This window comes from Myotis davidii, unplaced genomic scaffold (assembly GCF_000327345.1).
Source record: "Myotis davidii unplaced genomic scaffold, ASM32734v1 scaffold259, whole genome shotgun sequence".
In the NCBI taxonomy this organism is placed as follows: Eukaryota; Metazoa; Chordata; class Mammalia; order Chiroptera; family Vespertilionidae; genus Myotis; species Myotis davidii.
This window is the reverse complement of record NW_006292687.1, coordinates 7,212,347-7,237,618: the sequence shown is the minus strand read 5'-3', so window position 1 is coordinate 7,237,618 and position 25,272 is coordinate 7,212,347. Positions and strand designations below refer to the sequence as shown.

General features: G+C 40.1%; 1 protein-coding gene across 3 annotated transcripts in view; it reads left to right on the top strand.

Annotated features, from left to right (window-relative positions):
- GALNT1 (polypeptide N-acetylgalactosaminyltransferase 1) overlaps positions 1 to 25,272 on the top strand; it is a 51,621-nt gene that overhangs the window by 18,132 nt on the left and 8,217 nt on the right. For 2 of the 3 annotated variants that reach the window (XM_006766118.2, XM_015565554.1), the window contains exons 3-9: positions 694 to 868; positions 5,670 to 5,836; positions 11,474 to 11,681; positions 15,293 to 15,463; positions 17,548 to 17,665; positions 19,156 to 19,336; positions 20,289 to 20,428. In XM_006766118.2, coding sequence (XP_006766181.1) covers positions 694 to 868; positions 5,670 to 5,836; positions 11,474 to 11,681; positions 15,293 to 15,463; positions 17,548 to 17,665; positions 19,156 to 19,336; positions 20,289 to 20,428 — 1,160 coding nt within the window. The remainder of the gene's footprint in view (positions 1 to 693; positions 869 to 5,669; positions 5,837 to 11,473; positions 11,682 to 15,292; positions 15,464 to 17,547; positions 17,666 to 19,155; positions 19,337 to 20,288; positions 20,429 to 25,272) is intronic. The other variant, XM_006766117.2, reaches the window with a different exon arrangement.

Genomic DNA, 25,272 nt, shown 5'->3' with positions numbered 1-25,272 from the left:
CCCATGCATGAATGTCATGTACTGGACCTCTAGTAAGAAAATAAAATAGTCATAGTTGGTTAGAGACATAAGAACTCTTAGATGAAATGATGTGGTAGCCAAGAGTAGTAAATGCACAGATTCAGAAGAGCTAGAAGCTAGGGAAGCCACTTTAGCTGGGCCTTGAAAGACAAGGTGTTGCAGAGATAGGGTGGGAAGGAGACACCAATGGAAGGAGACCTGTATGAGCAAAGGCACCAAAGCAAGAAAACATGAGGCATTGGGGGGCGGGGGGAAAGTAGTGAATTGCTATTTGAGGATGAAGTACTGGGGAGAAGCGGGTGGAGAGCCTAGCAAGTGGATTGTTTGGCAGGTTAGGTTAAATTTCACATTGAAAAGATTGGACTTTTGAAGACCATGAGAATAATAGTGAAGCCTATGCTTTTAGGGAGGTTAATGTGGTAACAATATTTGAATGGATGTGCCACAGCAATGCAGTGATTCAGGTGAGTAGTACAGGTGAGAAAGTCTCAAGTCATAACCCTGGCATGAAATGGAGGATAGGGCAGCTCCCAGGAGGTGTTGCAGGCTGGGAGACCTGAGCTCAGAAATGGCTCTCGTTGTTGAACGCACTATTTAAGCTCAAATGTTATTAAAAAGAAGCATGAATTGATTGTTCTAAAATTGTTAGTTAAGTTTCCTCCTTATTCTTAGTTTTAGAGCCAGTACAAAAGCCTCATGAAGGTCCTGGAGAAATGGGAAAACCAGTCGTCATTCCTAAAGAGGATCAAGAAAAGATGAAAGAGATGTTTAAAATCAATCAGTTCAACTTAATGGCAAGCGAGATGATTGCACTCAACAGATCTTTACCTGATGTTAGGCTAGAAGGGTAAGTATCCAGGATGGTCCTGATAGTGTTTAATTTGAATGAAAAGTAGGTTCTGAATTCCTAATCAGTTGCACATTAGTGTGACTGCTTCTAGAGTGAATGCTATATCACTAGCTTACTATTTACCCCACTTAAAAATAATTAAAACGCTGATAAAATAATACCTCAAGTTACTAGTGATCATTAGGACCATGTATTTAGGCTTTGGAAAATAATTGTTTATCTTAATAGATTAAGGTGGTAGGGGGTTTTAAACTTCATTATTACCAAAACAGTCATAGTATCAACTTTCTAAAAAAGATTCTGTTAAGTTTTCTGCAGTTTAAAACAGTGAATTATGCAGTTGGAAGTGTAGTTAATGAATCTTTACATATGCATATACCTGTCTGTCTTCCAAATCAAGAAGCAGAACATTTCTATCACCTGAGAGTTCTCCCATGTTCCTTTCCAGTGCTCCCACCCCGAGAGGCAGCCTTTGTCTTGACCTTTCTAACCATAGATGATTTTTGTCCTTTTCTGGTACTTTTCATAAATGGATCCATACAGTATATATTCTTTTGTGTCTTTGAAATCCATGTTGTTGTATATATCAGAAGTTTATTCTTTTTCATGGCAGTGTAGTGGTTTGTTAATGTGAATATACCATAGTGTACTCACACATTGGCAGACATTTGGGCTGCTGCCACTTTTGACTATTATTAATGAAGCTGTTGAGAACAGTGTTTAAATGGTATGATACATAAGCTGGTGCACTGAATTTCCGGCTTGCTGAGGATCCCTCATACTTAAAAGGAGTCTGTTTCATGCAAGCTGCTAATACACAGTCCTGGCCAACCATTGGGTGCTTATGGGAGAGAAGGGAGCACACAGTCACTGCTACCTCTGAGTAGCCCTTTTATACCTTCTTGCTCCATCTCTGTTTTTATCCTCGTTTTAAATATTTTGTCATGGAAAATATCAAATGGGTACAAAAATAGAGATAATAGTATAATGAACCCTCATATATTCATTACCCTGCTTCAACAATCCTAACAGTCTTGTATTATACCCTCTAAGATGTCCTCTGACAATCTCCATCTCTTGGTATTGATACCTGTGCCTATCTCTCCATGTTGTACTAGGGTTGGTCTGTATGACCAGTAGAACACAGAACCAGTGATAGAGTATCACTTTCGGGATTAAGTTATAAAATGTACTGTGGGTTCCAGTTTGGTATTTTACTCTCTCTTGGGTCACTGGCTCTGGGGTAAGCTCGCTGACATGACCGGAGCAGCCCTCTGGTGTGTGGCCTTTTGTGATCAGCCAGGTGAGTGAGGTTAGAAGTAGACTCCCCAGTCCCAGGCAAAGGCCTAGCATTGTAAATATTACAGTATGTGTCTCTGAAAGATAGGGACTCATTAAAGAAAAAAAGAAAAATCATGGTACCATTTTCATACCTAAAAAATATTAACCGTGATTCCTTCATAACATCAAATACCCAGTTAGTGTTCAAGTTTCCCTGGTGATGTCATGTACCTTTATTTTATAGTGTTTGTATCAGGATCCAAATAAGATCTACACATATCTACAGCTGGTAGATAGGTCTCTTAAATCTGCAGGTTCCTTCTCATCTTCTTTTTCTCCTTACAGTTTATTATTTGAAGACCAGGTAGAGTGTCTTGTATCTTCTTCTTCTTCTTCTTTTTTTTTTTTACTAATGATCAGAAATTTTTTTGGAAAAAGTAGCCTTCTCTTTCCTTATTGTGGACTTGACAGTATCTCTAAGTCATTCTGTTAGTTTATCTTTCAAGGCTGCATCATTGAATGCATTTAAGATAATTCATGGTGTTGGGTTTTTTTTAACCCCTTGTTCACTGTATCTTTATTAACTTTCTTTCCCCCTGGTTTTCATAGTGCTATACCACTTTTAGTTTGTTTAATATTTTTCTGATATGTCTATTTTTTTACTTTCAGCCATCTGTATGATTTTGTTTTAGGTGTATCTCTACTAAATGGCTGGATTTTATACTTTTAATTCACTCTAATAGTCATTGTTTATAATGGGTTGAATTTGATGCATCTACAATTATTGTGACTATTGATATAGTTTCCTTTTAGGTTGAACCATACAAAGTTGATATTCGTCCTTTTTTTATCTATGAAAGTGACAGTTTCATAAAGTTCAACCTAATCTTGTTTTCTGCTTACCACCTTTTTCATTTCCGTTCTGCTAGTATTTGTGTTTCTGTCTCTTAGTTTGGAACCTAGCTTTATCTTTAGCTACATGCTTGTGCACATAGTGTACTTTTGATCCAAGCAGGCGTATTATTCTTCAGTTCTAGGACAGTTCTAGTAATAATCTCAGATGTTGCCACATCACTGTTTCCTCCGATCTATTCACCTGGAACTGTTCCTATGTATATACTAGAGCCTCTTAACCCATTGTTATTCTTGTCTCACTTTTTGAATTGTACCTAGATGAGTTTCTTATTACTATCTTGATAATGGCAAGGTCTAGGTCTGGCTCTGCTGTTTACTGGCTCCATGGCTTTGAACAAGTTGCTTGACTTTTCTGTACCTCATGATCCTGATGCTCCATTCAGGGAGTGAGCTGTAGTTCTCAGGAGCAGCTGACTCCAAGCATGCTTTCCCATCTCCACTCTCTTTTACTAAGCGCTGTCTGACTTCTGAAGTGTAGTCACGATGAAATGTTAATTGAGAAATAGATTAATACTTAACTATCCCTCTGTTGAAGCTGGACAGAGCTGGCCAGGGGGTGATTTTCAGACTAGTTCCCAGGGATAGAAAGATGAAGAGTGTGGGACAGCCCCTAGAGTGCAGCTCTTCACCTCTTTTCTGAATCCAGAAAAGCCTCACTTGTTCTCAGCCTGGCCTGGACCGGTGGTGTAGCCGGCCGTGTCCAGGTCACCCTGTGCCTGCCAAGAGCCTTTACTGCTTGCAGGGTCTCCGAGGGCATATTTCCCGAAGGAAAAGATAACACTGCTCCAGTGTTAAGAAGCATTGAATAGAAGTAACAGTCAAAGAATAACTTTTCTAATGTGTGACCCTCGCAAAGCAGGTTTAAGACAAATTCCAAGTCAATAAGGCAATTTTATTCTATATAATTAGTCTCAGATGTTTAAAAAGTGATACCATTTATTGAATGTTTATTATGTTCTAGGCACTATACACATGATCGTATTTAAGCAGTTGAGCAAAACGGTAGTAGCGTGCCCAGTTTGCCGGTGGGGAAACTTGGAGAGATTAAATGATTTGTACCAAGGATGATTAATAAGTGACCCACGTGAAATCTGTCTGTGACAAAAATGCACTCTTAACCAGTGCGCTTTGCCTTCACTCTTTTTGGGTTAGCTCTTGCCTGAATGAGCGTACGCAGAAGAGAAATTATGTAACATTGCAAAACACTGTCAGGCAGGTAGCCAGACATCTTAAGAAATACAGACTTGGCCTTGGTGAGTGGTAGTGACAGATTAAATTTAGTGGAAGGCAAAGAATACCTTGAAAGTCTTAGCTTAAAGGGACATGAGTAGAGGATGGATTACATGTGCATATTCACTTCCCTAAGCCTATTTCCTCATCTGTAAAATTGGCATAGTACCTCTGTCTTATGTGTTGTTGTAAGGATAAAGTGGGATGATGTATATGCAACTCTTACTGCCATTTCAGGCTGTAAGATAGTTAGGATAAGTAGAGCGGGACTTGAACAGTTGAAAAATAATAGAAAATAATTATCAAGGGACTTCTGTTGTTCTACATTCCTGAATTATTAGGTATTTGCGTGGATTCTCTGGTAAGCCCAGTCTTGCTGAGATGAACACTATCCTAAACAAATTTAATCTCTTTATTCCCTAAAACACTCCAGCAAGCGCTCAAGCTAACTCTCAGACCATATAGTGAATTTCCTGCATTAGAGTTTACTCAGTAATCCTTTCATTCACATGTAACGAGTGTGCTCATTGTATAGGCCACCTTTTAATCAATGTTGTACATAGGGGCCATAAATGAAACCACTTGTGTTTTGACTCATTCTTTAAAAAACAGGGATTTTCAGTCAACTCCAACTCCACTCCAGCATATAACTCACTCCCATTAATAGCATCAGCCCACTGTGGTAGTGATTCTGTGTGCATATATTTTTAAGTGTGTTTGGTCTTTTTGATGATTGCATTTCTAGACATTGTCTTTACTAAACAAGATGCATGTTGATATTTCAGTATTGAGGAGGCAGCATTATGAGCTTGGCCAGCAGAGCATGGACTGTGGAGTCCTCAGCCAGGCCCTGCTATTCGCTGGCTGTGAAGTGTAGCTCCAAGTACGTCACAGAATTATTAGGAAGCCTAATGCCTAGTACACCATAGATACTCAGTAAATACTAGTTCTCCTCCTTTGTGGAAGGTATATATTTGTGTAGACCCTAGTGGTTCTGTTGTTTTTTTGTTTTGTTTTGTTTTTTTTGGTCCAATTGGATTCTTGAGATAAATTGAGTTTGGGATGATGACACAGCCTTAAGTCCATTTTCCGTTAAACTGAATCAATAGAAGACATTCATCAGGAAGAGGTGCCTAATTGTAAGCATACAGTTGACCTCTTTAAAATAATTTTAATTTAAACATATAGCTTTAAATAGGCACTATTCTTTAAATATGCAACATTAACCAAAATCTAAATAAATGAAAAGTTACCAAGAGTCCCACCACTAGAGCACACTGTTTTTATTGTTCTATTGCCCATTCTAGTCTAGATTCATTCATTGTGCTATCATAACAGTCACTTTCTATTAAGGCATTTGCTTTGTCTCTAGGTGTAAAACAAAGGTGTATCCAGATAATCTTCCTACAACAAGTGTGGTGATTGTTTTCCACAATGAGGCCTGGAGCACACTTCTGCGAACTGTCCATAGTGTCATAAATCGCTCACCAAGACACATGCTAGAAGAAATTGTTCTAGTAGATGATGCCAGTGAAAGAGGTAAATTTTAAATTGTAACACCAATAATATCCTACACCGTTTGTCATTAATGATTAAAAAACTAGTTGCTATCATTTTCAACCCAGTAACTTTATACAAAACTTCTAATTTATCCTAAAAATAGTTGTGGCATTTGGACTTACTCAGATATGCAAAAAGAGTTACACACTGTGAAACTTTAAACATTATTTTAATTAACTTTTAGTTTGTGTCTCTTAATCTTGCTTTAAAAAAGAAATAATGTAGACATTTATGCAGAATAGTGAATAAATCCACATAATTTTAGGATTTTCTCTGTGAGAAGCTGCAGCCCCGGGTCATTGGAGAGAAACTGGGTCTTACTTAGAACCATGACTGGGAAGCGTCAGTTCTGTGTCCAGTGGGAAGTATCCCAGGTGGCAAAATGAAGCCCTAGCAGTGAGCCTTAGTTCCCCAGATCCCGCTTAGGTTTTCCCATTTCACTCCATTTCCAAGTTCATTACCTGTAGCAAGGTATAGAAAAGGATGAGGAAGGAGCCTGAGAAAAAGTGGTATATGACTCTGATCTCATAATAAGACTATATTCTTCCAAGAATCTCAGAATTTTCCGCAAACTTAGAATCCCTCAAATTGTTTCATGAAGTACTCTTTTGGAAAGGTATGTTAATTAAAAGTACCTTGGCCCAACATTGTTTATTCTGCATCCTTCTTAGAGATTTCACACTACAAGCTAATGTAGGAAAGGCTTGGCTTAGTCCATCATTAAAACAACCTGTTAAGTTCAGAGTTATCTGGCCTTTCCCAGACTCCCCCCATATCCCCTGCCCCCCACGCACATCTATTTGGGACTATTGTTGTCATGTATTCCCCCAATATTCCTAAACTCACATGAGAAAACTTAGAGGGAACTACCAAAAATGGCTTCCCTTCCTTCCTTGATTAGCCTTAAACTTCATGACCTATCACTTCTACTCTCTTGCCTATTCTTTCATTGCTTCTGCTAAGATAGTTTAGTCACATATTATACCTTCTCCTTCCTGTGCTCACACTAAATATGTATATATAACCATGATTAAATTTAATCATTTCATACCCTAATTATTGGGAGCAATTTGCCCATTAATAACAATTTAAAGCTTATTAGTTTACTAGATTATAGTGGTATAAAGAAAGAATAAGTTATAGTCCTACCTTCTCACATACCTTATAGTTTATCTACCTAATCCAATTAAGGAGACAGTTTATAATCATGCAATAATAGTATAATATATAATGTGATTAATGTAAAAATTAATGAGAGCTGTTATAAATTAAGAATACACTTAAAACAAATAATTATTGTTGACAACGTATAAACCTCAGGTGGATAATTGCTTGCTAGGAGTTAATCCTTTAAGAAAATTAACTGAAGTTCATTTAAGCAGTGATCTACACAAACATCTTTACTGATAGAGACTTGTATTTGGTTTACTCATACGTTGATACTTGCTAAATTAAATATTCCTCAAGGAGAGAGATTTTTCTTCAGATGAAATGACTTACTTTCCTATTTCCTCCTTTGGTTTCTCTGTTACTCTATTGGGTGCCTGAGAAGGCTGTATGGAATAGTAAGTTTCTGTAGGATGTGGCCTAATTAGGAAGACTTGCCCACAACTCTATAAAGTGACAAAGAAAGTCACATATATCAGTTATTGTTTCCCCTTCCTCATCTGCATGGGGGAGGGGGTGGCTTTTCCTCACTGCTCTACCTGAGCTTTTAGTCATTCAGCGGGGTCCCTAACTGTTACCAGCGCCCCCAGCAGGGATCTGCTCCTCCTTTATCATCCTGCCTAGAAAGCTCAGGAGCTTAGGTAACCATTTCTGATATTTGGGAACTGCTAGGCATTGTGTTTTTGTGGTTATAATTGTGGTCTTGCTATTCAGATTGAGAATTATCTAATACTAGAAGTCTGGTGCACGAAATTATGCAGTTGGGGGAGGAGGGTTCCCTCAGCCATGTTTGCTAGAGGGTGCAGGCCAGGCCGAGGTACCCCACTGGTGCACGAGCAAGGCTGGGGAGGGACCACGGGAGGGCTCCAGGGCATGTCCGGCCCCTCTCGATCATTCCCAATCGGCTGGACCCCAGCAGCAAGCTAACCTACCAGTCAGAGCGTCTGCCTCCTGGTGGTCAGTGCATGTCATAGCGAGTGGTTGAGTGGCCTTAGCATATCATTAGCATATTACGCTTTGATTGGTTGAACAGAAGACCGGACACTTAGCATATTAGGCTTTTATTATATAGGATAATTTCCTTTGGCTCTCTTGTTTAGGTGGTAACTATTGGGACCAGGAACCCCAGAGCAAGCTCTTTATTTTAAGTAACTCTCTAAGTTTGCTTTTTCCTCTTCATAAAGCACATCCAAGCACCGTCATTTCTCACCTGGATTGGTGAAATAGACTAGTCTTCTCACATACACTCATACCCCCACCCCCATCCGCTCCCCATGCTGCGCTGCATGCAGAGCGAGCCTTCAGACATGCACATCTGATCATGCCACTTCTCTGAGAATCTTTCCTCAAAGGCCTTTATGACTGGCTTCTTCCTGCATCTTCAGTCGTAACTTAACCATTCCCTGCCCACCCATCCCCACAGCACAGTTCTGACGTTTACTCAGAATCAAGTTATTTTTAGAGAGGCCTCCTTGATCTCCCAAGATCAGGTTCTACTCTGAACATGTCTTGGAAGACTGTCCTCCCACACAACTCTCACCAGAGATTTAATTGTTTACTTGTCTCCTGTTCCCCCACCTGTCCTCCAGTTAGACTCCACACTCCAGGTCTGCCTGTATACCATGATCTCCTCCTTGCCCACAGTGCCTATTACTTAGTGCACAGATTTATTTAATGAATGAATGAGTAATCTACCAGTCTGTTAATCCTTGCTTTTATGGCCTGTCTGTACAAGCTTCCTATTGTGTAGCATGCATAGTCTGTTCATGGCCTCAGGACACTTGATTTCATAGCTAACCTGCTGAGTTGATAGTAGCTCCATTTATTAAAGAAGTATGAAGTAGACCAGTGATGGCGAACCTATGACACGCGTGTCAGAGGTGACACGCGAATCCATTTTTTTGGTTGATTTTTCTTTGTTAAATGGCATTTAAATATATAAAATAAATATCAAAAATATGTCTTTGTTTTACTATGGTTGCAAATATCAAAAAATTTCTATATGTGACACGGCACCAGAGTTAAGTTAGGGTTTTTTTTACTGTTATGAATTGTAATGTAAATATCTGATATGCAGGATATATTTTCATTGTTACAAATTGAACATAATTAAAGCATAGTGATTAATCACAAAAACAATATGTAATTATATATGTGTTTTCCGATGGTCTTAGGTGACCCCTGTGAAGGGTCGTTCGACCCCCAGAGGGGTCGCGACCCACAGGTTAGGAACCGCTGGTCTAGATGAATCCCTAGTTCATGTCAGAAGTTAATGTAATTGTCATTTCAGGTTATCTTAAGATTCAGAACTGATAGAATGTTCCTCATCCAAGATGACTTGAGTTTTTCTCATTTTACACAAAAGGAAAGGGAGGTTCTTATTTAGTAGGGATTAGGAGTCAGATTTATTAGACTTTAAATTCCTTGCTCTTTCTAAAGTTCTGGCTAAGCTTTCTCATATTTTGCTATGAGCAGTGAAATTTTCCCTGCTACTCCCGTTCTCTGACAACCTCACACTCCCTGGTGGAGAGATGCCTAGGCATCCATTTGTAGGCTAACAGCTCTAACGATATTCTAATCAACAAGATTCTCTTATTTTTAGATGACAATAGTAGCTTCTAATCACAGTCACCTAACACCCCCTCCCTCCACCCCCTGTGCTCATTTTTGTAAAATGAGGCTTGAATAGTTACTAATCCCCCACCCAGCCCTGAGTCCATACTCAATGTCAACTGTTAGGAAGACACCTGTTTCTTAACATTTTTGCATGAAAGCCACAAACATGTCAACCTAAGATGTCAAGAAAATTTGTGGAATAGTAACTTTTTTGAGCTGCCAGACCAAAGAGTCGTTTATTTTTCATTTTATTTATAGACAGGACAGAGCTCACACCCTTCCACAGGAGAGTCTGTCAGACTCTGGACATACAGTAATTCAAATGTGTGTCAGATCAGGCAAGTCTGCAGTCCTAAGTTGTTCTCTCTGTAGCTTCCTGCTGGGATTTCTTGCTATGGATGAAAAGATGGGCTTCAAAGTCAGGCAGACATGGCTTTAAATCTTAAATTAACCTCTTGACAAGCTGTGCCACCTTGATCCGTTCATTTAATATTCTGAGCCTTAGATTTCCAAATCTAAAATTTGTGACAATCTCTGGGATTGGCACTACCCTTACGTTTTTACTCCAAGTATATCTTTTTGACTATAAGATTTGATTCATAAAATCACAGTATTGATCAGATAGTAGTTCTATTCCAGATATTTTTCAGATACTCTTTTTAGCCCAAATATATCAGGAAATATATAGCAGCAATGGAAATGATGGCTCGTCTGGTGCAGTGGGGCATATCCCTATTTATTTCCATATTGAGTCATTCTGGTCTTCTTACTAGTTAAACAGACAAGATCATTTCACTCCTATTTGTCTTTCCCTCTCCATTATGTAGGAATCCCTTAGGATCCCCACTTTGAATACTTAGAGAACCCCTTATGATACACCTTGATTGACCTGTGACCTTCCCATTATTAGAGTCCAATGGGACAAAGTCATTGGAGTTCCAGTAGTTCCAGCTCAGGTGTTTCCTTCCCTAGAGAGACTGTCCTCACACCTACTGTGTGGGGGCTACTTGGAAGGACATTGGTCCATTCCACCATCAATAGCTTCTCTGGTATGAATACCACGAAATAACCTGATCTGAAAAATCCTCTTTGCTTTCTAAAGTCAATTATGTACTTTGGAGGCAGGACATCCTTAGCTCAGGGTCATAACTCTGTCTGCATGGCTCTAGGATAGCTATTAATTTCATATGCCACTTACTCTCCCTTTCTCTTTTCCCCTTTTTCTCCTCACTTGCCCTTTCCTCCTAAAACCACTTTTACTGATGCCTATTTGTCTGTTAAGGATCTCTGTTTGGTCTTGCAATTACAGTCCACCATTTCCCTTCCGAGCTTGACTTCATTATTATCTCCTGATAAAAGAACTACTAATAAAAGACTGCAGTAATCAATATGACAATTAGTTTCTACCTTGGAAGAAATACCAAAATTTTCTGAACTCTAACAGCTATTGCATATGCATTCCTGTTCTCTATCGCGGTCTGGATTTACTGCTCTCGAACTATATTCTTTCTATTCCTGATCCTTAAGCACAACTAGAAAAAGTAGCACTGAGCCTGACTAAGAACTGCTTAGAGAAATGTGGTAATGTGCCTGTCTTTGAGCCTGAATTCCAAGGCTCCCTCCTGATTCCTTGTGTAAAAAGGGAGAGGCAGCCCTGGTACTTTCTCTTGGGAGATAAAGGGTTTGGTACCCTCTAGCAAAGTGGGTTTCTGAGTCAGGGAGCCTCACTGAAGTACTCATTCATTTGTTGAATGCATATTGCAGATCAAAATTGCTTTACATCTAGATAACACCAGTTCAGTTTTTCATGTTATTTTTGCTTTAATTTTTCAGACTTTTTGAAAAGACCTCTGGAGAGTTATGTGAAAAAATTAAAAGTACCAGTTCATGTAATTCGAATGGAACAGCGCTCTGGATTGATCAGAGCCAGGTTAAAAGGAGCCGCTGTGTCCAAAGGCCAAGTGATCACATTCTTAGATGCTCACTGTGAGTGCACAGTGGGGTGGCTGGAGCCTCTCTTAGCCAGGATCAAACAGGACAGGTAATTTTCTGGAGTCTGTAAACATGTTTTCAGTGTGTTTGTCCTAAACTACATGGTAAGTTGCAAAATTCTGTATTTGTGAATAATACAAAAACCATTTCCTCTGAAGTTTCCTTTAAGATACCCTTGAAGAGCACTCTAAGCTAATTACGAAGACCACATTCTAAAGTCTGGAAGGAATGTTCGCAAACTCTTGTTAATGAGGCTGGATTAGGAAGCATGCTGTTAAGATGTATACTGTGTATGTACTCTCTTCACTGAGCAGGGGCAGAAGAGATGGACAGTGAAGTCAGGAAGAGTAGTGTAAAAGCCTTTGCTTGTCTCTACTCTGTGAAGCCAACACTGGAGCAGGCAGAATGTCCCATCTCGGTTTAGGCATGTCAGACTTACTGCTGGCATGTCAAACTCATTAAATGAGGCATGCAACCTGCCGGCCGGGAGTTTGACATACTTGGTCTACATGTTTCCTGGAAATGTAGGACAGCAAGAAGTAGAAGAGGGTGGGGAGATACGTGTTACATCCTGAAATGCTGAAAAGCACCATAATCCTAAACAATAAATAGGTGATATGCAAATTATCCCTCACGCCCTCACAATATGGCTGCCTATGACTAGACCGGCAGCGGGGTTAGTGAGGGACAACCAAACGACTGAACAAGCAGGCTGCATGGGGCGACCAGGCCAGCTGGGAGGTTAGGAGCAACCAGGCTGGCAGAGAGGGCAGTAAGGGATGACGGGGGGGAGGGGAGGGCAGTTAGGGCCGACCAAGACGGCAGGAGGGGCAGTTAGGGGTGACCAGGCTAGCAAGGGGGGAAAGTTAGGGGTGACCAGGCAGGCAGGTGAGCAGTTAGGAGCCAGCAGTCCAGGATTGTGAGAGAGATGTCCAACTGCCAGTTGAGGCCAAAACCGGCAGTCGGACATCCCCCAAGGGGTCCCGGATTGGAGAGGGTGCAGGCTGGGCTGAGGGGACACCCCCGCCCCCGCACGCATTTCGTGCACTGGGCCTCCAGTCTTAGATAATACAGGAGCAGCATTGGGTGCTGTGGATGCCCATGATTGTCTTCTTTCTTAATGCACATTTGTTAAAGAATGTCTACTATTGGGCTCTGGCTTGGTTCTGTGTATCAGGAGAGCACCTGACTCTTCAGTTTGCTAGACCTCTATTAGTTGGATTTCTGCTTGTCCTCGCAGTTTGAGCTAGAGCCTGTCTGTATCAACTTAACATTGAGGTTTAGATTTTAGCAGGCTAAACTTTTACTGGTCACGTGGAGCATAGGGCATGTCACAGCCATTACATCTATTCTGTTTGTTAGCAATTGCTGGACCTCAATCTCTACCCATTCAAAGATGAACAGGAAGCACCTACATTGGCAATGAGGAGATACAACAGCTTTAGGAAGTAATAGGTGACTGACTTAGGAAATACTTGCTTGCATAAAGACAACACATAGCCTTGATGAAGCAGGAGCCGGATCCATGGAGAGAAGCACCGTGAAGTGACAGTCGAAATAAGAAAGGGGATTGGCTGAAATCATCACAGCAGCTTCCAGTTCAGGCTGTGTGGTAGATTAGGGATCCCAAGTAAGTTTCCCAGCTGGAAAGCTAAATGCTGGGTAAAATACAAAAATCAGTTTTAAATACATCACTGACTTAGCAGCAAAGTAAGAAATTTTGCAGGTCTCAAAACAAAGTGAGAACAAGTGAGTAGTTCAAACACAAAAGCCAGCTTTCACTTGTACGGTTTCCGCTGAACTTGGGGACACTGAGCCTCTGCCTTGAAAGAGAGGACAGGAGACAAAGCCTGGCCCTGCCTGAGTAGGAAGGTAAATAGCAAACACCTGTCTAGAGCTAGGACCCTGTCATCTGTACCTCAGTGTAAGTGAGGAGGGGAAATAAATCCCACCACCCCAGAGAAAATGTGCCTGCTTCAACCTTGGCATGGGTGGCAGAGGGGAAATAAATCTCTCCTAAGAATTTATACACAAAATATGGAAAGTAGAGAACCAACTCAACTCGTTTTATGAAACTAGTATAACCTTAACAGGAAAACCAGAAAAGATATATGTTGAAAAATATTCAAACCTACTCATGAATGCTAATACAAAAATATCACAATACCAGCAAACTTGAGTCCAACTTAGAGGGAGACAATTACATATATTATATATGCACATATATATTGATGTGTACAATATTTTATATAAACGCATACATATATATCATAGCATGATCAATTCATTTAGTTTAATATAAAGCCAATTTATCTAATACACCCCATTAACACATTTCTGAAACATTAAAACTGGGACCACTTCAGTAGGTACAGAATAAGGGTCCATTTATAATTAAAATTACTTAGCGAATGGTTATAGAATGGAAATTTACTAATCTGAGAAAGGACAACTTAAAAACAACAACAAAACCTTAGCAAGCAAACATCATGTTAATGGAGAAATGTTGGAAGTATTTTTTAAAAGATGTGGAACAAGATAAGGATGCCATGAATTACTACTGTTCCTCAGGATTATTAAGAAGCTGTAGATTTTACAGTGATATGAGAAGTAAGCAAAAGGTGTCAGGGTTGGCAAAGAAAAAATCAGTGCTCTGAGTTGTAGAGGATTTTTTTCTGTTACGAAAAATAATTTTGTTGTGTAACTAATTGGCTGTGAGGCAATTTTGCCATAAAAAAGATGTAATAATGGTTGACAGTTTGGAGTATTTTTGTTTGATTTCATTTCCATTGACAAATCAATCAACTGTAGTAAAAAAGATAACTGCTTGCCAGTTTTGGTTTGGTTGGTTGGTGTCATTTCCTTATTGATAAAGTTCTTGCAGTAACTCCCATTTTTATATAACTTTTAGCTAGCCCTCACATGTCTGTACAGTGACAAGTAGACATGGTGGTCTTAAAATAGCATTTCGCCTGGGGCTAGGGGCAAGTGTGGGCTAGAAGGGGTCAGTGGGGGAAAGGGGACATCTGTAATACTTTCAACAATAAAGATTAAAAAAATAGTTAACATTTCTTTCAGATGACAGTGATTTGCCCCAAGAGTTGGTTTCTTATTTTCAAGCACAGCAGTAATTCAGGGCATCCTTATACAAAGCTAGCGCATCTGAGAATGTTCTGTTCATACCAATTTTCATGTTTATGTCTTATGTTTTAACATAAAATCTCTTTCTTGTGATTTTATTTTTATGGCCAATTCGTTATACGTTGAAAATGCCTAAGGCAACGTTTTTAGCAATGCTCACAGCAAAAATACTAGATGGTGGTGGTTTGGTGGCAAATAATGTAAAAGTATGAATGAAAAGGGGATGGAAGGTTATCACAACATTATAAATAAATAGTTATGATGCTAGCTTGGTAGGATATAGCAGGTATCCTCTTTTCTTCCCCATTGACCTCCTCCATCCTGCTCTCACCTCCCCAGGCCTTCACTGCACTATTGTCTGTGTCCATATATGCATGTAAGTTCTTTGGTTAACCTCTTTCCCCCACCCCCTTCCCTCTGAAATGTTCTTATTTTAAAAACACTTAGTGTACTATTGTTATAGTAGACCTCAAAAAGGGAAGTTTTGGAAGATTTTTAAATTTGACTTTCTGATTTCAGGAAAACAGTGGTGTGTCCCATCATCGACGTGATCAGTGATGATACTTTTGAGTACATGGCGGGTTCTGATATGACCTATGGGGGATTCAATTGGAAGCTCAATTTTCGTTGGTACCCTGTTCCCCAAAGAGAAATGGATAGAAGGAAAGGTGACCGGACTCTTCCTGTCAGGTAATTAACTTGTCAAACATTTTCCCTAGAGTGTTATTGGCAGGGGATTGTGAAGCTTTGGGAATTATAAGGATTATATGTGTATTTTCAGAGACATGAAACATACGGGTTCCTTATATGTAGTTAAGAGCCATTTTTCACATATATCATTACTTTAAAGAGGTATTTTTCCCCTTAATCAATTAATAAAATTAGAATTTTTTGCTTATACAAATCTAGGGCACACAAAAAAAGTTGGTGACATGAATATATTCTTTCTTTCCTATATGAACATTTTGCAAATCTGTAAGTCAGAATTTATTCTTTATTTTAATATAAAAAGGACTAGAATTGACATATGTGTAAAAATGAATTTTCATTAGTGCACTTCTGAATTTTCTTTTGTTCTATATTTGGTCATATATAGACTTTTTTTTTCCAGAAAGGGATAATAACCGTCCTGCTAATCACACTCTTAACCTGAGAGCCTGAGCTTTCTGAGCCTTCCTAGGATTGATCCAGCTGCATCCGCATGCTGTTGCCGTGGTCATCGAGAGTGCCATCACAAGCAGGCTTTTTAGGTTTCCCCATCCTGGGCTTCTCAGATCTGCCTCCCCTTGAATTCAAGCCCTGTCCTGGCAGAGTACACAAGAGGTGTCAGTGATTCTGACCTCCTTGCCCTGGCCTGCTGGAGTTCTTTCCTAGTAAAGGAATTTTCCAGTCCTACACTGACTGGTCAAGTCACCATCTAAGCCAAGGGTTCCTAAACACTTGGTAAATGATGGACTTCTCTGCAAAATCTAATGAATGCTATGTCTCCTCTAAGGAGGGGAGTGCACATATACAAACCGAAGATACAGCGTATAATTCTAGGAAACTTAGAGATGCCCTAAACCCAGGTCAAGAAACCCCTGAACTAAATACTCACTCTGGGTGTTGGCCTATTCCCTTTGACTCCTACGATACTAGACTTTTCTTTTTCTCTTCTAAAATCAAACTAAGTCCTAATTTTTGGTGTGTGTGGAAACAACTATTCCTACTGGAAAAACAAATATGCCAACCTCACTAGGGCATGAATGAGTACATTTGAGAGTTAAGAGGCGGCCCAATTCATCCTGAAATTTGATCTCCATGGTGTCTTTCTCCCTAAAACTTAATAGTTTTCTCCTAGTCGGAGCCTAGTTTTTCTTCACACTCATTCTTCAAGGAAATCAAATGTTTGGTAGTCATTTAGTTAAACCTCCTCCTTATCATGTCTCTGCTTAATTCCATATTCCCACCTGTTCTGCATATGGGGGCCGTGTTTTGCGGAACAAGGCTACTCTCTTGCCAAGGATATACCATACTTGGTGGTCAGGATGATGATCCCCGAAGGATGTATAGATTTTATTCTGTACTTTATCTTCTTTCCTTAACGGTTCCAGTCAGGTATAGGGAAAGGGTCCCGTGTATTTCAGCCTGTTTAGTCTTATGTCTTTTCAGTATCTGCCTTCCTTTAGAACAGCGGTTCTCAACCTGGGGGTCGAACAACCCTTTCACAGGGGTCGCCTAAGACCATCGGAAAACACATATATAATTACATATTGTTTTTGTGATTAATCACTATGCTTTAATTGTTTAATTTGTAACAATGAAATTGGGGGTCACCACAACATGAGGAACTGTATTAAAGGGTCGTGGCATTAGGAAGGTTGAGAACCACTGCTTTAGAACCTGCTGTGTTAGAGTTGCTCACACGAGTCTAGTGGGTTACCATAGCCGCTTTTAGAGTTGCTAGGAACTGTGGCATAGGTGCACTCTCAAGTGGAGAGAATTTTGAAAAATAGCTTCAGTTTAAGGAGTTTCCACGTGGATGCTGAGGAAGAGCCTGTGGGAGTGGAGAGGAGGATTGTGACGGCCTGACTAGGGTGCAGGTCATGTCTGAAAACCAAATAGCACAGCAAGAAACAGAGCAAGCCCCTGGAGGCTGCTATGAAAATCCCCGAGAGTGTGAGAATAAGCATTTATTATGTCATTATAAACAGTTATAAAACAACTTTTTAAAACAAAAACTGATTGTGAATTTAAATTGTAATTAACGGTATAATATTATGATTGAATTTCAGAACACCTACCATGGCCGGAGGCCTGTTTTCAATAGACAGAGATTACTTTCAGGAGATTGGAACATATGATGCTGGAATGGATATCTGGGGAGGAGAAAACCTAGAAATTTCCTTTAGGGTAAGTTCCCTTTGAAAAAGTAATCTACTTAACCTTAAGTATGGATATGGTTTAATTATTCATGTTATTGCTAAATAAAAAAATTAATCTTGTATGAGTTCAACCAGACTTCAGAGCCTTCAGTTCATAAAAAATGTTGGCGATACTATTAAGCGTTCATTGTAAACTATTTTAATTCAGTTATTTTAATAGTCTACCTATAAAACTTATACAAGATTCCCTATTTGTTTATAATTTTTGTTACTGAAGTAATTCAAGCTAGCTCTAAAAATAGTCAACATGTTATTCAAATGACATTGTGTATTTCTGCAAATAACCTAGTTTTAGACACATAGCTTACGGTGGAAACCACACCGACTGCACTGTAATCTGAACCCGCTCGCTCCTTAGTGGACATCTGCCGCTTATATAAGGGGAGGCTCAGACTCCGATCCTCTTGGAGATCCTAGTCAGCTTTCTCACTTTATGATCCTGGGAAAAAGTGAAAGTACACACACTGAATATTTATATTATAAGGAGTTGGTAGATTTTTAATTTATGGAAACACTTTTTTGAAAGGAGCAAAAGGATAATTTCATTAACCCTTTGAGTGCCAACCAATATCCTAGGAACTATGTTAAAATTGCCAAGGCATTTTTGCTGATTTTACAGCAGTTTAGGAAAAAAGTTGTGAATCGCAAGTAAATGAAGTTACATATTCAATATCTTCCACAAAACCGTCATCTTCACAGCAAGAATTGACATATTTAGCAATATCATCATCACTAATAACAGCAGACTTAGAACTGGACACTGCAGGAGGAGTGCGATAGTGCTCCCGGCACTTTTGGCGAAAGACAGGAGGAGCACAATCACGCTCCCTGGCACTCTAGGGGTTAAATAAGCATGGGAAACCATACTTGATCTGTCTTTTAGCCCCTTTTTGTTTTTGCTTACAAGGACAACAGAGTGTGTTGTCACGGTCTCCCTGGATAACTCATGAGAGATTCCTGGGCTGTGTTTAATGTGCAGGCTGTGACACAGGTTTGGAGGAGGAGGAACAGACAGGACTCTGGCTAAATACTCCGTGGTCAAAAGTTTTTTTGACCATGAACCATATTAATAAATACATTATTCATTATACACACACGGCACATAAACATTTCATGAAACAGTATGTCCTTGTTAGCAAGTACTGGTTGCAATTCATCAAATTTGAATTTATGATCCTTTTATGAGTCATGGTCTGCAGTTAAGAAAATACTGCTCTAGAGCTCGTTATCGTTTCTGTATTTAGCCTATCTTTTCTGAATTTAACCTTCACCTTCTGGTTTTATCAGAACCAAAAATTAGAGAAAGGTTTGCTCCTGAGGAAGCATGGTTTTAAAAAGATCATGTCTCTGGGGCTCTACTATATGCCTGTGAAATTTCAAGTATGAGATTCAGATGCGAACAGATTTCTTTTTCAACAATCACTGTTTAAAACGAGTCTTCTCTGGTGTTGTGTTCAGATTTGGCAATGTGGAGGCACCCTGGAGATCGTTACTTGCTCACATGTTGGACACGTGTTTCGGAAAGCTACACCTTACACGTTTCCAGGAGGCACAGGACAGATTATCAACAAAAATAACAGACGCCTCGCAGAAGTGTGGATGGATGAATTCAAGAATTTCTTCTATATAATTTCTCCAGGTTAGCATTATTTTACATTAGAAATACAAAACTAACTTGCTTGTCCCTGATCCTAATGCCTTCTGAGGAGAGGTAAGAAGAGGTAGAAAAAAGCTTTGAGCAGAGGTGAAACACTTACCTACATAAATCATTGTAAGAAATAAATGAAATCACACACAGTATAGAAAGCACGTAGCAGCCCTGGCTGGGTGGCTCGGTTGGTTAGAGCATTGTCCCGTATACCAAAAAAGGTTGTGGGTTTGGTCTTTGGTTGGAGTACATATAGGAGGCACCAATCAATGGTTTCTCTCACATCACTATTTCTTTCAAAATCAATAAAAGCATATCCTCGAGTGAGGATTAAAGAAAATAGAGTGTTTAGCAGAATGCCTGGTATAATATATTATTAACAATAATAAGTTATCCAAGTCAGTATTGTAGAAATTACTGTTAGTCCAGGTGTTACGTGTGTTGTAACCTAACTGCGACATTTAACGTTGATGTGAAGTGCTGAGAACTCCAAGCCAATCCGAGCCCAGTGGTAGCATGCCTCCAGGGACTTTTCCCCAGACGTTTGTCTCATCTTCAGTTTTGTGGGAATAGCTGTTCGATGAGCTGGAAATCTGCCTGGCAGTGTTACCATTCCCTCCTCGACATTTATTTGGGCAAAATAAATCCTGATTTTTGTTTTTGCCTTAACATAGTAAAGTTTTCTGATCCCATATAACTTACATTTGTATTATTATTAGCAAGTATACCATTCTCACATATATTAGTACATTTTTTCCAAAGAAAAATTTATTTCCTCATTTTGTACTTTGGGAAGTGGATTTATGGTATATCACTTGAATAGTCACACATCACCAAAATGGTGCCACTTTTCCCATCATCTGGTTTAGTTAGATGTAATATGTAAATAGAAATATGCTACCAATAGAACATCAATAATTCAATCACTCATTTCTTTTAACAGGTGTTACGAAGGTAGATTATGGAGATATAGCATCAAGACTTGGTCTAAGACACAAACTCCAATGCAAACCTTTCTCTTGGTACCTAGAGAATATTTATCCTGATTCGCAGATTCCACGTCACTATTTCTCTTTGGGAGAGGTAAAAAAAAAAATAGTATTCTATGTGGTTATTATATTCTCACATATCAAAATCAATAGAGGTTAAACGTCCAACAAGAAGTACCTTCATATTAAAATTACATAATCATAAGTGTGGGAAAATTCTTATTAGTTGACAGTCTACCTCATAACTTGAAACCTTATTGTTTTTTTATTGTATTTTCTTAAAATAAGAATGCTCTACCCCTAGCCTTTCATAGTTGGACTCTTGTTACAACATATTAGTGTCTTCCATAGACTTCTAATTTTAACAAACTGACCCATTTAGTTGAAACCATATACTCCTAAAGCTAATGTCCTAATGTTAATTAGCCTGAATCAAAACTTGAAGAACTTCAAAGTAAATATAATAAATTATAAAGAACTGACAAGGAAACTTGCAAGGTCATTGATAATTAATTGTATTTTTAATACTCATTATTTTTCCTTTGTGGGTTCTAAATCTCATTTTGGGTGGGACGATGGAAAGAATGTTGGGAGCATGTTTGTTTCTGATGATGCCTTTAGTCATTGCTCTTAGAATTCAGCAACAAGTTTTCTTGAAACCTGAAATAATGTGCTTCTTAATGCTTATAATTAACACAGTTGTGCTTTGGAGTTTGGCCTTTGTATCTTTATGGGTGCCCATAGTATAGGGTTTGATGTGAGAGAGACATGTGCCCTATTCCACAGTATTCTTAAAGTGTCCCATTCTGCCTCCAGCCCAAACTGTGCTCTGTGGATGGGAAATCCAGGTCCTTTTCTTTAACTGAGAGGTCTGGTCAAATCAAGGAATCTGTGTCAGGGGGGGTCCCATGGAGATTGGTAGGGACAAAGTCCCTGATGGCTTCAAGGGATCGAGGGAGAAAAGGAAATGGAGATCATGAGTGGACAAGTCTTGGAAGAAATTTTGTTACAGAAAAAAAAAGCAGAGCGATGGGTGGTTGCTGGAGGGGAATATGGGGTTAAGGAAGAATTTTCGTTGTTATTTATTTTTGCTATGATGAAACTGTGCTAATGCAAATGACCCAAAAAAGAAAATGTGAATGTGCTCAAATCAAGCCACTGATTGCAGGAGTTATGTGGGAATCAGACGGGAGGGATGCCTGCAGCGCACAGGGGAGGGAGAGGTGGGGGCAGGGGAGAAGGCAGTTCATCCATTGGTACTGGGAAGCAGGTAGAGGGAATGGGCTAGTGCCGGCCAGTTGTAGATTTGGGGGGAGAAGCAGCTGGTGGTTTGTGGTGGAAGTGTGAGGAAGCTCTAGTGACTTGTTTGCTCCTATAAGAGGGAAGAGGCGGTATTGGGGATGGGGATTGGGGAAAAGATGTCAATTAGAAACAGGATGTGGGAGCAAATAGATCCCAGAGGGAGCCGATGGTGGTGAGCTAGAGCAGTTTCAACCTGGTTGTGTTTTCTCCCGTGTCGTCCTTAGTAGTTACTGAGGCTGCTTCGGGGCGGAAAGTTCCCTACCTCTGAATGTCGTTGTGCTTTAAGGAATCCACCCTCAAACAAGTGATGTGGAGTGTCTTGCCTCATTAATGAGCATCTGTTCCCTTTGCTGTAGCCTCAGTCAGGTCGAGAAAGGCCCGGGGAAGGTGATGTGCCATGGGAAGATTCATAGCAGTTGCTCCTGTCACTTGCCTTTAGAATAGAGAATGAAAAGGTGTTCTTTCCCTTTCAACTGACCCAGTTTTGGACAACACCTGGGCGTTGTTAGCTGAGCCAGAATATAGGTGTATTACAAAGAGCCACTTGTCTAACCCATAGCAGACGATTGCCAAAGCAAACTTGCCTTTTACCTGCCTCTTGCCAGCTGGCTTTCTCTATAAGGAACAGATTTAACCCTCTGTGGCCTGCTTGTTCTTAGCTAAGCAGCTGGCTTACTCTTGTGTACCCTTCATGGCAAGCCACACTACGCAGATGAAAGCTGACTGCCGGGCCGGGGCCAGGCGTTCTCAAGCTTGTGATCAGAGCTCTGCCTGCGTGAGCCTCCTTCACGACAGCCTGGAACCTAGCCTTCATGGGTCTTTTGTCAGACTCGGGCCCAGGAGACCTGGAATCACAGGCTTTCAGAGTAGGAAGGGAAATTGGAAAGTGTAAACTTCATCTCTGATTTCACCGAGCCCAACTCTCCTAAGCTCCTGTAGGGCCTGGAATTGAATAAATGTGTTCCATTGTGATATCTAATAGCTGTTAATCCAGGAGATGAATATTCTAAACAACCACCACAAAAAGCAAGGAATTCAGACCCCTAGTGGGTTAGCCAGCCTCTAGACTGACCGTAGCTTCTCCAGGCAGATCTGACGATCCTAAGGTTCAGTGAGCATGAGCTCCATGTCTAGCACCAACCTGAGTGCTTCACAAATATTAACTCTTTATCCTCACATTAACACTATGAGATATAGGTGCTGTTCTCCCCACTTCCCAGTAAGTAAATTGAGGCATACGTAAATGGTTTAAACAACAGGGCAAAAGGTCACAGCCACAAAATGGAAAAGACAGGATTCAAATGCAGGCAGTCTGGCTCAAGAGCCTGTATTCTTAGCCACTGATCCCATACTGTTCCTCACATCTAACCAATATTTACCTTATGGCAAGGATTGAAAAAGTGACTCCATATTCTAATTTACTAGATTCCAAAAATCCTTTAACCGCTAACGTTGTCCCCCCTAATGGAGATGGCAAGATTTGTGAGGAGGCTAGAGTAGAAATGAAGGAACTTAGCTCTGATTCTTACCTGTTTCCCAAGAATGAGTGCATTCACAATTATTTTCAACTCTTAAAGTGAAAGATAATATTTTAGAGATAGCTGTGTATACCTAAGTTGCTACTTCAGAAGGAACTAAAGAGTTGCTTGATCTGTGGATAAGGAAGGGAAACGGACATTTATTGTGGGCCTACTATGTGTCAGTTCCTACTAGGCTCATTGAGAGATCTCAGCACCCCTGAGACTGGTATCCCTGTTTTACAGGTGAGAAAATGAGTTTTTTACAGCAACATTTCCCATTTACTGAGTAAAGAATGCTTCTGTCTGCTGTCCCTCAGGGTGCTCACTCAGTTAGAAAGACAGGGTTGGGAGAGAGGGAGTGGATTTTGTGGCCCAGGATGTTCGGGAAATGCTATTTTTTTAATGTCCTCCTATACTATCAGACCCTACCCTACCAAGAGTCACAGCATGTAAAAGGCTTTGAGAAGTCTTTTAGCAAATAAACCTATTTAAACTTGTTTAACCCAGTATTTCCCAAACACGTTTGATTGCAAAATCCTTTCAGTGGCACATGTATCCAAACCTGGCCAGATACTGTTGTTCAAATCGTGGTTTGGGGCATCACTGTCTTAGGATCCCGACCTGCCGATGGTTTCGTGGCATGTAATGGAAGGGTCGGAGTGAGGCCCAGGTCTGCATCCCCAAACCCACTCTCACTCCCACCCATCTGCCTCCAGACACCGTGGAAGTGCAGCTAATTCCCTGACCACCACAGTTCAGATAATGCTATGATTGAGGTAGACAACTTCCTGCTTCTAACAATTCCTCACCCTTTGACAGTCTCACAGTTAGTTGTACGTGGTGCCTACAACTGTTTTGGTTTGGCTCATTGGCAGTTCTGGTTCTATGACTGGTATTATTCAGTCATAAAGAAATCCTATAAAAAGGACCATTCGTCTACAAACCTTCCCCTTTGACATAATTTAGATCCCCTAGGATGTCTACTAACTTGGGCCTTCCACGTGCCTCCACAGAGGGCCCAGGCTGTGGTAGCAGCTTCCTAGCTGGCTTGTGCACCGTTTCTCTCATTGACAAGTAGCCCTCACAAAAGGTGGAAGACTTTTTCCTGTGTGTCAGCATGTAGTCCTGCACAGCCAGTGTTGTAACCAGTAGCCACATGTGGCTGTTTAAATTAAATTCAAATTCAATGCCTCAGTCACACTAGGCACCTGTGGCTGGTGGCTCCATATTGGACGGCACAGATATAAAGCATTTCCATCATCATAGAAAGTTCTGTTGGACAAAGGTGGGGACATTAACACAATAGCCAATACAGGAGGCTGTTCATCGATCTTGCCATCATTCCATAAATTTCACCTTGCCCAGGCCCTAAAGTTGAGGTGTTCTTATTTGCTTGTCAAACCCAGCGAATTAAAAAATAACTGCTGTACATCTTCCATAATCATCTTTACTCTCAAGTGATTTAGAAAATGTACATCCTAAAACAACTTTCTTCGGGATGTATTACATCAAATTCCCAACCATCCTGTCAGTAGTTATTTTCTGCTCCATTAAGGAGAACATCAGGAGAACATTTATATTCAGGAGTATCTACTCCAATGAGAAGAGCTCCCTTCTTTTTCTATAGCAAATCGGTCTTTTAGTTTGAGGTGACTCAATAATTTAGAGTCTCAGTTGGTATTGGAAATCCTGATAATCTTCAAGTACTGTGTTACCAAACAGGGGACTTCTCTTGTTTCTCTTTCCAAGATAGTCATGAAAATATCACTTGAAATGTGACTAAACCAGAAGAAATTCATAGTGTAATAAGACTACTGAGCACTTTTTGTGGATCAATCCTGTATGTAAACCAGAGATGGGACAGAGCCCTCGAAGTGCGGGAGAACCCAGAAGCTAGCCCATCTTTTCCTTAGATTACACTTCAAAATCCTAACTTGTCAGGAGGTTCTCACTTTTTTTTTCTAGTTTTTGTCCTTTTTTTTTTTTTTAGAAATCTAACAAAGGCAACATTTGACTAGAACCGTGGTCAGCAAACCATGGCCGGCAAACCATGGCTCCCGAGCCACATGTGGCTCTTTGGTCCCTTTAGTGTGGCTCTTCCACAAAACACAACGTG